A 13218-nucleotide genomic window follows, 5' to 3' on the forward strand; every position below is an offset into this window, starting at 1 on the left:
AAGAAACAAAAATTAAAGTTTGCTTTTTGATTACTAGCTTAGAAAGGAATCTGTTAAAATCTGACAATTTTTCCTACAATGTACAAATTGACTTTGCAATATAGTAAAATAATTTGTATAGTAAAAAGAAGACAATAAAAAATCCATTAAACACCCAAAGGAATTTGAGTAAAATGAGAGTGCTGTATTTTATTTGGTAGGTGTTGTCAAACATTTCAGTGCCTCAGAATGTTTCATGCTGTCATGCCTTATGCAGGAATTAAGTGACTAGTTTTAACTTTAATATTAATAATTAAGTCTGTACAATTTATATTTGTATTATGTCATAATGTGCAAATTTTAATCTGAAATGCTTCCTGTTTTCAAGTAATGAAGACTTATTGAAAAGAGATGATTGTTGCCATTTTAGACTTAAACTTAATTTTTATAGATTAGGACTCTGATAATTCTCATTGATGGTAACAAGCAGGAATTTGAAGTGCCCCTAAACTGTATCATACTTTTTATCTAATAGGTCCGCACACTGGAGGCCCACATGTACCCCGAGAAGCTGAAAGTGATTGCACAGCAAGTGCAGCTACAGCAGCAACAAGAGCAGGAACAGACACGTCTGAAACAGCAACACGACAGTTTGGATAGAGATCTGTCCATTCGGGCCAGCCAGGTAAGTAGATTGGCATTGAGATCAAGGAAAAAAGCTCTGCACATGTCTATAAAAGTTTTAAAAAGCAATTTCAGCTTTACATTTCGGTGACAAGTAAGAATACCCCTTGACGTTTTGCTTTTTTTCAAATATGTGAAATATCTCATAGCACTGCCGTGAAGATCAGAATATCGATAAATAAGGTTTCCTAATCTAATTAACCTATAATTACAAAGTACAATATCTAATTGGCCAACATCACCATAAAAGCAGTGTACAGTGATAGTTCACTTTTGGCTTCAAGTCAAGTATTGTAAACATGAAGGTGCACTAGGTTAGACTGACCACTTAGCAGCATTCAGCATGGTGATGGCTGAAGGATAGAAACTGTTTCTCAGTCTGTTTTTCTTAGTCTTTATGGATCTGAAATGTCTGCCTGAAGGCAGGTGTTCAAACAATGCATGTCCTGGGTGTGATGGCTCCTGAAGAATTTTCTTGACGTACCTGAGACAACAGGAACTATGTAGTTCTTCTAGTGAGGGGAGAGGACAGCCGACTATCCACTGGGTGACCTTAATGATCCTGTGGCGCTCTTTCCTCTGTGCTGCTGTGCAGCTGGAAAACCACACAAAGAGACAGTAGACAAGGATGCTCTCTACTGTGCAGCGGTAAAAGGACACCAGCAGTTTCTCAGTGGTGATGTTCTTCCTGAGCACCCTCAGGAAGTAGAGTCTCCTTTTGTAGAGCTTTTTTGCATGTTACTTCCCATAGGATCTCAATATAATTTAAAAGTGGGTTTTGACTTTTTTTTCTTCAGTCATTCTCTTGTGAATTCTCCGATATTTGGTGTAATTTATAGTTGACAATCTCTGAATATTGCCAATGCCTTGAAGGAATATCACATTTCTGGATTATTATACTTTTATCATACTTTACAGATAGTCTTTCTGCATAAATGCAGTGTTTGGTTGATGTATCTTTTTCTGTTCAAATTAGATTTGAAGAGAAACAATTAACAGAATTTGATTTACTGAGGACCAACAAAAGTAAAGAAGTACTTTACCATAAATCCTTCAGTGCAGTAAGCAGACTATAGATTAAATTGTGATTTGGAGATCCATAAACTTCAGTTGAAATGGAATTTGAGTCATGCTAACAGGTCTAGATAAAAGGATTGCAGTTAATGACAGTCTTACAGAAGGTACTCTGAAGGTCAAAACTCATTTGAAGCTAGCAGACTTCAGTTTATTGGTCACTTCACTACACTGTTCCTTTCTGGATTTAGTGCAATTCAGTGTTAGGTTACACTATCCGATAGATCATTCCAAAGTTTGGAGGTCCTGTTAATTAGGGTAGTAATTACTATGTCATGTTTTTTTGTATCACTTGCATCTTTTGTCACAGTGTAGGCTGTGAATGTTATCAGGTATGAGTTGTTTTAACACTTCCTTTTGAAAAAGTAGAATTATAATATTTACTCTTAATTTAATTAGAAACTAAAATAGAGAGTTAACAGTATATGTTTTATGAACATATTTCCTAATTCTTGTGATGATCCTTTCAGTAGCATTTAAATTAACCATAGGCTGGAAACAGAACAACTAAAATAGCTTGTGAATCAAGTACTACACTAGTGTCTATAATATCTCTAAACTTGTCTCTTATATTTCATTTTCTGTAACTTACAATTCCCAGGGGAAAAAGTAAATTTGATGGAGTATTGTATTATAGTTTTGGACAACTAACAATTGTGTCTGTCTGTGACAGGAAAGTAAAAGAACTGTGATTATACACACTTCACAAAGATGAATTTGATGAGAGGATTATTATTGAGCGGAGTTTGTTTTGGCAAGTGTAAATGTAAATTAGCAAAGGATATTAGGAACTAAAGTGATCCATAATGGATTTGCAAGACTTTCACTGGTAGACTGTGCATATGATACTACTTGGATGCATGGATGTACTTTAACATGCTTTCTCTCTTTGGTCTTTATGTACAGCTTTTATCATCAACTACAACTCTGGCACCGACTCACCACCCTACTGTAATTGTACCTGCACCAGCTCCTCCTCCACTGCCACATCATGTGAACGTAGTAACCATGGGGCCAGCCTCTGTAATTAATACAGTATCTACATCACGACAGAACCTAGACACCATCGTGCAGGTAAGAAGCAAGACATTATGATTGTATTGCTTTTGTACTAAAAACAATTTTGTCTGTATCTGTTAACATATTTTCAGGAAACCCATATTAAATGATTTATACATGTATTTGATTTTGCTTTGGTTTTTTTATGGCTTCTATCATATATAGCTGCATTATATGACTCCCAAAGGTTTTTCAAGTAACTTGACCAAACTAATTTTATATGCCTTTTTGTATAGATTTTTTTTTGTTCTTAATTACAATAGCCAACTACATTCTATGTTTAACACACTACTTTCAGTGATTAAGTATTTTATTTAGATGAGACACATGTAGGGCCCACTAGTCATTTAATTTTATACCAGGAGGAATTTCTTGTATCTTTCAACACCTCAAATAATACAAGGAAGGAGTCACAATTATTTATTATAAAACACAGAAGGAAAAGAAAGTGAGAGTGCAAATAATTAAATTTAATATAGACATAATGAACCCTTTTGCCACTATGCGCTGTCCTAAATATACACTCAAAAAAGGAACACTTTTTAATCAGAGCATAGCATCAGGTCAGTGAAACTTCTGGGATATTGATCTAGTCAGTTAAGTAGCAGAGGGGGTTGTTAATCAGTTTCAGCTGCTTTGGTGTTAATGAAATTAACAGGTGAACTAGAGGGGCAACAATGAGATGACCCCCAAAACAAGAATGGTTTAACAGGTAGAGGCCACTGACATTTTCCCCTCCTCATCTGTTTTGTATTTGGCTACGGTCAGTGTCACTACTGGTAGCATGATACCTGAACTCTACAAAGGTTGCATAGATAGTCCAACTTCCCCAGGATGCCACATCAATATGTGCCATTGCCAGAAGGTTTACTGTGTCTCCCAGCACAGCCTCAAGGGCATGGAGGAGATTCCATGAGACAGGCAGTTACTCTAGGAGAGCTGGACAGGGTCGTAGAAGCTCCTTAACCCATCAGCAGAACCAGTATCTGCTCCTTTGTGCAAGGAGGAACAGGATGAACACGACCAGAGTCTACAAAATGACCTCCAGCAGGCAGGCCACTGGTGTGAATGTCTCTGACCAAACAATCAGAAACAGACTTCATGAGTGCGGCCTGAGCACCCGACATCCTTTAGTGAGTCCTGTGCCCACTGCCCAGCACCGTGGAGCTTGATTGGCATTTGCCATAGAATTACCAGAATTGGCAGGTCCACCACTGGCGCCATGTGCTTTTCACAGATGAGAGCAGGTTCACCCTGATCACATGTGACAGACATAAAAGGATCTGGAGAAGCTGTGGAGAATGTTATGCTGCCTGTAACATTGTTTAGTGTGACTAGTTTGGTGGTGGGTCAGTGGGAGGCATGTCCATGGAGGGATGCACAGACCTCTACAGGCTAGACAACGACACCTTGACTGCCATTAGGTATCGGGATGAAATCCTTGGACCCATTGTCAGACCCTATGCTGGTGCAGTGAGCCCTGGGTTTCTCCTGGTGCACGACAGTGCCCGGCCTCATATGGTGAGAGTATGCAGGCAGTTCCTGGAGGATGAAGGAATTGATACCATTGACTGGCCTTCACGGTCGTCTCACCTCAATCCAATAGAACACCTCTGGTACATTGTTTCGGTCCATCTGACATCACCAGGTTGCACCTCAGACTGTCCAGGAGCTCAGTGATACCCTGGTCCAGATCTGGGAGAAGATCCTCCAGGACACCATCCGTTGTCTCATTAGGAACATGCGCCAACATCTAGCATGCATACAAGCACGTGATGGCCATACAAACTACTGAATATGATTTTGAGTTGCTGCAATGAAATTTTGGCAAAATGGACTAGCTTACTGCACCTTTTCACTTTGATTTTCGGGGTGTCTTTGAATTCAACCATCTGTAGCTTGATGATTTTCATTTCCATCAAATGATGTGGCATCCTTTCGTTCCTAACACATTACCCAGTCCATATCAGTATAGATATCCAGCATGATTTTTTTTTTTCCTATTGAGATCTGATGTTTTCAAAGTGTTCGTTGAATTTTTTGGAGCAGTTTAGTTTCTCCCGTCTATCAGGGTGGCCTAAGCAAACTCCCTTCACACTCTGTCGATCTCCCAGGCCCGCTTCTTAACATTAAGCCCTCATCTCAAACTTGCCTCCTGACTTGCTCATATCTTTCCGCGATACTAGCTAGAACAGCATACCAGAATCATCTCCTTTCTTTGGCTACAGGGTCACAAGTTTAGAGCTACACTTGTGGCCTCAGATCTTCTTATACGCATTAGGCCTAACCTTCTTGAGTAAGTTCAGGACTACTAGCTATAGGCTTAAGGGTCTCCTACCTGATTTCTCAAACCTCACCATTAAATGGACAGCATGATCTTCACTGTCCTGGCCTTGGAAGGTTGTGTTGCTTCCCATCATACAGGATGTATTCTGGCCTCTTTTTGGCCTTATTTTCTTTTCTGTGCCTTTTGAATAAACAACTTTTGCAGGAGCCCAGTGAAACGTTTTCCAATATATGTATCTAGTCAATATGAATAATCTTTGCCAGACACTCTTTGTAGTGAACACCATTTCTACACAGAGAAGTTAAGCAGTAAAATACGTGAATCCCCGTTGCTTAGTCATTTGGCTTTCATTATCTAGATAGTAATGCAGCCTCAACAATATCAGACTGTTGTCTTGTATATTATTAAATCAAATCACCTTTTATTGTCAATTCACTCTATGTACAGAACATACAGAAGAATTGAAATACAGTGGTGTGAAAAACTATTTGCCCCCTTCCTGATTTCTTATTCTTTTGCATGTTTTTGTCACACAAAATGTTTCTGATCATCAAACACATTTAACCATTAGTCAAATATAACACAAGTAAACACAAAATGCAGTTTTTAAATGATGCTTTTTATTATTTAGGGAGAAAAAAAATCCAAACCTACATGGCCCTGTGTGAAAAAGTAATTACCCCCTTGTTAAAAAATAACCTAACTGGTGTATCACACCTGAGTTCAATTTCCGTAGCCACCCCAGGCCTGATTACTGCCACACCTGTTTCAATCAAGAAATCACTTAAATAGGAGCTGCCTGACACGGAGAAGTAGACCAAAAGCACCTCAAAAGCTAGACATCATGCCAAGATCCAAAGAAATTCAGGAACAAATGAGAACAGAAGTAATTGAGATCTATCAGTCTGGTAAAGGTTATAAAGCCATTTCTAAAGCTTTGGGACTCCAGCGAACCACAGTGAGAGCCATTATCCACAAATGGCAAAAACATGGAACAGTGGTGAACCTTCCCAGGAGTGGCCGGCTGACCAAAATTACCCCAAGAACGCAGAGACGACTCATCCGAGAGGTCACAAAAGACCCCAGGACGTCTAAAGAACTGCAGGCCTCACTTGCCTCAATTAAGGTCAGTGTTCACGACTCCACCATTAGAAAGAGACTGGGCAAAAACGGCCTGCATGGCAGATTTCCAAGACGCAAACCACTGTTAAGCAAAAAGAACATTAGGGCTCGTCTCAATTTTGCTAAGAAACATCTCAATGATTGCCAAGACTTTTGGGAAAATACCTTGTGGACTGATGAGACAAAAGTTGAACTTTTTGGAAGGCAAATGTCCCGTTACATCTGGCGTAAAAGGAACACAGCATTTCAGAAAAAGATGATCATACCAACAGTAAAATATGGTGGTGGTAGTGTGATGGTCTGGGGTTGTTTTGCTGCTTCAGGACCTGGAAGGCTTGCTGTGATAGATGGAACCATGAATTCTACTGTGTACCAAAAAATCCTGAAGGAGAATGTCCGACCATCTGTTCGTCAACTCAAGCTGAAGCGATCTTGGGTGCTGCAACAGGACAATGACCCAAAACACACCAGCAAATCCACCTCTGAATGGCTGAAGAAAAACAAAATGAAGACTTTGGAGTGGCCTAGTCAAAGTCCTGACCTGAATCCAATTGAGATGCTATGGCATGACCTTAAAAAGGTGGTTCATGCTAGAAAACTCTCAAATAAAGCTGAATTACAACAATTCTGCAAAGACGAGTGGGCCAAAATTCCTCCAGAGCGCTGTAAAGACTCATTGCAAGTTATCGCATAAGCGCTTGATTGCAGTTATTGCTGCTAAGGGTGGCCCAACCAGTTATTAGGTTCAGGGGGCAATTACTTTTTCACACAGGGCCATGTAGGTTTGGATTTTTCTCCCTAAATAATAAAAAGCATCACTTAAAAACTGCATTTTGTGTTTACTTGTGTTATATTTGACTAATGGTTAAATGTGTGTGTTGATCAGAAACATTTTGTGTGACAAACATGCAAAAGAATAAGATATCAGGAAGGGGGCAAATAGTTTTTCACACCACTGTACTTTTCTCTCATCTTTGTAGTACAATAAAATAGTATATAACATATAAGAGAAATAAAATTAGAACTTGTAAACTTAAGTACAATGTGCAATAATCAGTAGTGTAAAAGCCACTTAACAGTAAAAAGTGAGAAGGTTCATTATAGAGTAGCTTATCTATTTTGACATTTAGTGGACAGAAATGTGTACCACTTTATTGTGCAACACTTGTAGCCAATCAGTGGTTAGTCCAGAATATAGACTATTTTTTTTTTGTCCTTGATCTAGGCCATTCAGCATATTGAAGGAACACAGGATAAAGGTGGAGATGAAGATCAAAGAAGAGCAGTGATTGTGACCCCACTTCGGGCCTTCCCTAATGCTGCTGACTCAGACACCGCATCTGACAGTGAAGAAGAAGAGAGTGATGATACAGGACGGAGCAAGGAGAATATGGTTGAAGAAAGGGCACTTCCCTGATTGGGGGAGGGTGGAAGATGAGGAGGAGGAATGGTAGGGGGGCCAATAAGCCTAACTTCTGCGGCTGCTGCTCCTTCTGCTGCTGGGGAAAGATCCTCTCAGAGCAGAGTCGGCTGAATTTTGAAACCTTAAGCAAGTAGTTTTTCCTTTTTATCTATGTTTTAAACTTCTGAATACTGTATGAAACCAAGAGTAAACAAAACATAAGCCCCCTCCCATACTGCTTGTAACATTTTGTGACAGAAGGCTGAGTGAGGGAGGTTTACACACAGCTGGAAACTGTGAGGGACTTTGTTTTTATTTTTTAAAGTTTTTTTTTTTTTTTAAGAGAAAATAGTCAGTCTTGCAAGACATGCCTGCATGTTTAATAGCTGAGAACTGACTGTTCTGATGGGGCATTTGGGACGGTTAAGTGAAGCACTTGGCCTTTCACCTCCTCATTCATTTTGGGTTTCAAGGTTGCAAAAACTAAGTGAATGGGATGCAGTGAACAAAGGAAAAGTAAAAAGCTTTGAGGTTTATATTTTGTATTTTTTTTTCCTGTTGGTCTGCTAATGGAAGGCTAAGCTGCTGTTTTGGGGTCAGCTTAATATCAGAGCTCTGGTATTATACAAAATAAGCTATATGTTGACTTTTCCTGGACTTGGAAATTGCTATGTGATTTCTGTAGTCCACAAATGTAGGGTATACTTGAGCAAACTGTTTTGTTTGCTGGAAGAGTCTCTGAGCTATCTTTTGGTACATTACTACAAACAAGAGACAAACTTTCCAGTGACGGGAAAAATATTTTTTAATGAAAATTATCTTGCCAACCCCTTCTTCCTACATTATTTGGGGATTATGAGAATATTGGATTTCTTCTCTGCAGCTTTGTATTCCTCAAATATGCATTGTTTTATAGCCTAATCCAAATTTTGTCTTGACATTCCCATTTATTTCTGTTTAAAACATTTTAAGCCCCCTGACCTACAATATCTCAAGATTGTTTCTGACGGTTCCTCAGTATAGGTCTGTAAAATCTAAGGCTTGTTAAGCACTTTGTTTCTTCCCAGTTTATCCTTTTCAAAGTCCCGTCTGTATGTGTACTATATATTGGAGATAATTTTTTTAATATAAGTATACAGAAAAATCCTTGTGCCCTGCCATTCTAAAAAAAAAAAAAAATGCAGCTCCATCAGGGAATTTTGGGGCTCAATTTGTAAGTGGATGGCATGGTCTAAAATTTTTTTTTTTTTTTTTTGTTCTTGTCTTTGTGACATTTTTCAAAGTATTGAACCTAATGGCATATGTCTGTGTAGATGTTTGTTACAAGTCTGATTTTATACCAGATGGGTATGCCACAGAAAGCAGCTGACAACACAGTAGAATTTGGCTGAACCTTTCCATTACACACTATCAGTTAGCACTTCAAGAATATTTTTCTTTCCAAATTTACCAGGAAGTATATTTGATATTTTGTGAAAATAGCAGCTTTCTGTGGAAAAATGAACTTTTTCCTTCTAAAAGAAATTAGAATGCATTAATGCCCTAGCTGGTGACACCAGGAAGAGTCATTACTTTTCTGAATATACATGGATATTGGTTTACTCTTTCTGCCTTTTGTAAAGTTTACAATTTTTAATTTTGAGTGAACAAGTTTACATGATATTTTAGAACTGTGTCAGTCTATGCACGCTCAAAACGCACAATCATATACTGAACGGCCAGTACCACTGCCCCACCCAGAGCTCCCAGCAAACGGTAATCACTTACTTCCAAAGCAAATTTTTTTGTAATTTTCCTTGTAGGCCTAAACTAGCAAATATGTGGTAATGTAGGATTTTTATCATTTTATAAGAAAATAGGGTTCTGAAGAATGTTGGCACAATGTAGTGTACTGTCATTTCTTTAGCTGATTAAAATTTGGTGTAGGATACAGCTTATAGTATGTGGGGATGTAATCCCCAATGTCTCCTAGAGTTTGGTTTGAGTAACACGGACAATGGATAAAATTTAAACCCAAATGTAGGGAGTGCTCTGGGCTCATTTGACTCTAAATAATCTCACGACTCTTTATTCCCTTGTAGTGTGTGTTGTGTTTAAAGTTTTGGCATATCAGTCCGCATTTGGTGATTTATAACATTTTTGTAATATGTTGTATAAAGCAATTTATGTTGGGATATCAGTCATTTAACACCATTTAACTCCCACAAACATTGACATTTCACAATACGTAGTCTAAATATCACTTGTTTCAAATTAAAATTTTTCACAGTTAAAAGAGGGCGGTTTTGCTTGTAATGTACTATAGAGAATACAGTTTATAGAAACATCTATTTTAGATAATAGCTAAGCTTAAACACAAGGCGTGCCACACAGATGACACTGGGTAATAAACTTTTTTTTTTTGTCTTGGGTGTCTTGTTGGCTTAGGCAAATTCTACATCCCTATTGGGGTGTCCATATGTACTGGTGCTACTTGAAAACTATGGCACTTCTTAACTTTGCTGCAACAGTTTGTTGATTCTCAGTTTTAAATTTTTGGCCTTTTTTCTAAAGCTAAACATCTAATTGATGTTGCACATTCAAGAGAAACTGTAAGTCCAACAGGAAGGGGAGAAACAGAGTTTTAATTTGCTCCAGGCACGTGCTGTCAAATGTGGTTTTAAGAGGTCTCCAGAACTGGAGGTTGTTGTCTCATTCAGTATTGTAGTAATAATAATAATCTTTTTTTTTCTACTGCTTGCAAAACTGTCCAGGCTGTTTTCCTTACATCTAAATTGCTTCTGGCCAAAACTGGTATATTCATTGAACAGATCTGTCATGTCAGCCTTGACACATAAGTGATGGCTGTGCACGTTCACTCAAGCTTTTCATACTTTCAGAGCTTTCTGGCTCTAGGTAGTAATGTCGCATAGTCCATGGAGGGGTTAAAATCATTTTGGAAACCATATTCATTTATGGTTTGTTTGTTAGCAGGGTATTAATCTAAGCTGCTGTAAGTCATATGGTGACATTTTGCATTATGGTTATCAGAATGGAGGCAATATTGGCTTTTTTTAACCTTTTCCTTGTGGTGTCAATTAGTTTATATTTTTTTTTTGCAGATTGAAATGGGCTGTTGGAAATTTGGACTGATTGAAATGTAAGGTTGTCTGTCAAGTTTCATTCTCTTTTCATGATTGTGGTTTGGTGGCCATTCAGCCTGTCAAAGGTCACTTTTCATATTAAGATAATATGCTTTTATAACTTTTCATAAAGTCAAGGAATTCAGGACTGTTCCTCTTGCACAATAGTCTTATCTGCAGGGTTTTGTTGCAGCCGGTATTCCACCTTTAGACACTGAAGTCCATTAAATTGGAATTTGTTTGTTCTGGTCTGTACACTCGGCCAGGAAAAGAACGTGCTGAGAGGGAACTTTTTTTTTTTAGCAGTAAGTCTGTAATAAACAGGCTCAGTTAAGAAGGAATTAATGAATTAGCTGTTTCACTACACCTGTTCATTACATGTGGACATGTTTTTAAACAAAGAAAAGGCATTTGAGATAGAAGGTAAGCTCTTAATAAACATTTTTACTAAATTTCAGAAGTGGATAATGTTGAGTTCATATAGTGTGCAGGGCTCTCAAAAACAAAATACTGGAATTTGCTTCTCTTAAAAGGTTGTATGGAATTGGACCTCAAAACCACCCCAGAAAAATGGGGTCACCATAAGGCCACAGGTTTCTTTTTCATATACTAAAAGACTAACAATCACTCTACCTGAGGAGGTGGGTGACAGCAAAGTTAGCAAGCGTTCACCATTATAAGCACTTAAATTTTGTGATCATTTCTTTAAGAAAGATTAGTCCTGGAAATTTAATGGGAGTGTTTATGCCCAACCGTTGCCTCCTTCTCTGTATCAGTCTATTTTCATTTGGATTTGTACAGTGTGTCACTCATTTGTAATCCCCTTTTATTACAAACCTTTTACAAATCTTGATGTTTGTGGGGGTTTTGTTTGTGTTTTTTTTTCTTTTGTTTTTAATTTGTTGAAAAAATGTCCTTGTCATTGAAAAGCTATTCTATTTTGTTTAAAAAATATTGGAAAAGGCCTGTGCCTTTTAAAGAAAAACAATAAAATTTGTACTTTGTTTTTTAAATGCTTTTTGTTTGTTTTATTTTGCTTGAATATGCTTCACTTTATGTCAGAACTGCTTTATATTTTGGGTCTCTTAAGATAATGACACCCTGGAATCCTTTGCCTGGAACCATTGTAGTACTTATCTGCCAAAGAACCCGGTGTTGCATGGGTATAAATGGTTTGGGGAGGTAAGAAACAGTCGGTCATTTTCTAATCCACTTTGTCCTGAACAGGGTCACGGGGGTCTGCTGTAGCCCATTCCAGCTAGTATAGTGCACAAGACAGGAACAAAACCTGGACAAGAGTGCCAGACCATCGCACTGGGTAAGGAACTGACTTTTGAAAATTCATCACAACCCATGATGAGACAAAAGATGTAGTCTTGGACAAAATCTGTAATCCTGCAAGACAAATCATTATCCAAATTTATTTGATAAGAAAACACTGTAAATACCTGTGGTCTTAGATGAGATTCTGCTTTAGCTGATGCAAAGCGTTTTGTGTGCTGGCAATGCCCTCGCCTTGCCCAAGAGCATTCCTGCTGCCAAATGGGAAATAGTCCCCATATCATTCCTTTTTTTTTCTTTTTAGTTGACAGTAATCTGTAATCTGTTCATTTAGCCTTAAATAAAATGTGTCATACAGGATTATTTTTTAAATTGGATCAATGGCAAGGCTCATGCAAAATTTGGTGAGAAATGTTTTCGGCCATTTTTGCATGACTAGTGAACAGACAGACCTCCATATGGCTTATTTTATTTATATATGGATTTATAAATACATATATAAATTATATGTATTTTTAAACCTTATTTAAAGCACTGCCCCAGCTAATTCAATAAACACATTTTTTAACTACTATATATTTAATGTTTTGTTGATTTTAGGTGTGAAAACGAGGCCTCTTAAATGACTCAGAGTAAGCTTCCATAATAAACTACTAAGACTTGATCCAAATTGTCAGTTTCCATAACATGGATCTACAAGATAAATGTGAAAACATGCATGTTGTCATAACCTCTGGAGGTGGTGTATTAGATCATTTCAGATCATTCCGTATGGTTCACATTGTATCTGAAGTTGGAAATTGTCAAGTGGCCAACAATAAACAGTCCATGTGCCTATATTTGACAGGTAGGCTGATTATTTCAAATCTCTAGTTTTTTGTTTGTTTTTTTTTTTTTAAGATATGTACATTTAATTAGTTTAATGGCTCCTATGTAAACAAGACTGCTGTATGTTCTGTATTTTTGATGGATGATTACAAAACATTTTAGTGGCCATGTCTTTTGTAAGCTATTCAAGTGCCCATGTGTGCTGGCCAACAGAGGGTCAGACCACTGTGGACCAAGTTACCAATAATTAGGAGGTACAGAGGCTCATTTTGGAGCATATCTTCAGACAACCACTTGCACTTGGGATGGAATTAATAACCCTGTCTTGCATACTGTATAATGTTGCTCAGGGTAATGCATTATTTCAGGAGAATTACTGT

The 13218-nt window shown here is 37.8% G+C and overlaps 1 protein-coding gene across 1 annotated transcript in view; it reads left to right on the forward strand.

Moving 5' to 3' along the window:
- tfap4 (transcription factor AP-4 (activating enhancer binding protein 4)) overlaps positions 1-11004 on the forward strand; it is a 29093-nt gene extending 18089 nt beyond the window's left edge. Inside the window, exons 5-7 of the mRNA XM_039774652.1 lie at positions 515-664; positions 2644-2811; positions 7431-11004. Of these exons, the coding sequence (XP_039630586.1) occupies positions 515-664; positions 2644-2811; positions 7431-7622 (510 nt within the window). The 3' untranslated portion in view covers positions 7623-11004. The remainder of the gene's footprint in view (positions 1-514; positions 665-2643; positions 2812-7430) is intronic.
- The last annotated feature ends 2214 nt before the right edge of the window (positions 11005-13218 follow it).

Source organism: Polypterus senegalus, chromosome 13, assembly GCF_016835505.1.
Source record: "Polypterus senegalus isolate Bchr_013 chromosome 13, ASM1683550v1, whole genome shotgun sequence".
Classification (NCBI taxonomy): Eukaryota; Metazoa; Chordata; class Cladistia; order Polypteriformes; family Polypteridae; genus Polypterus; species Polypterus senegalus.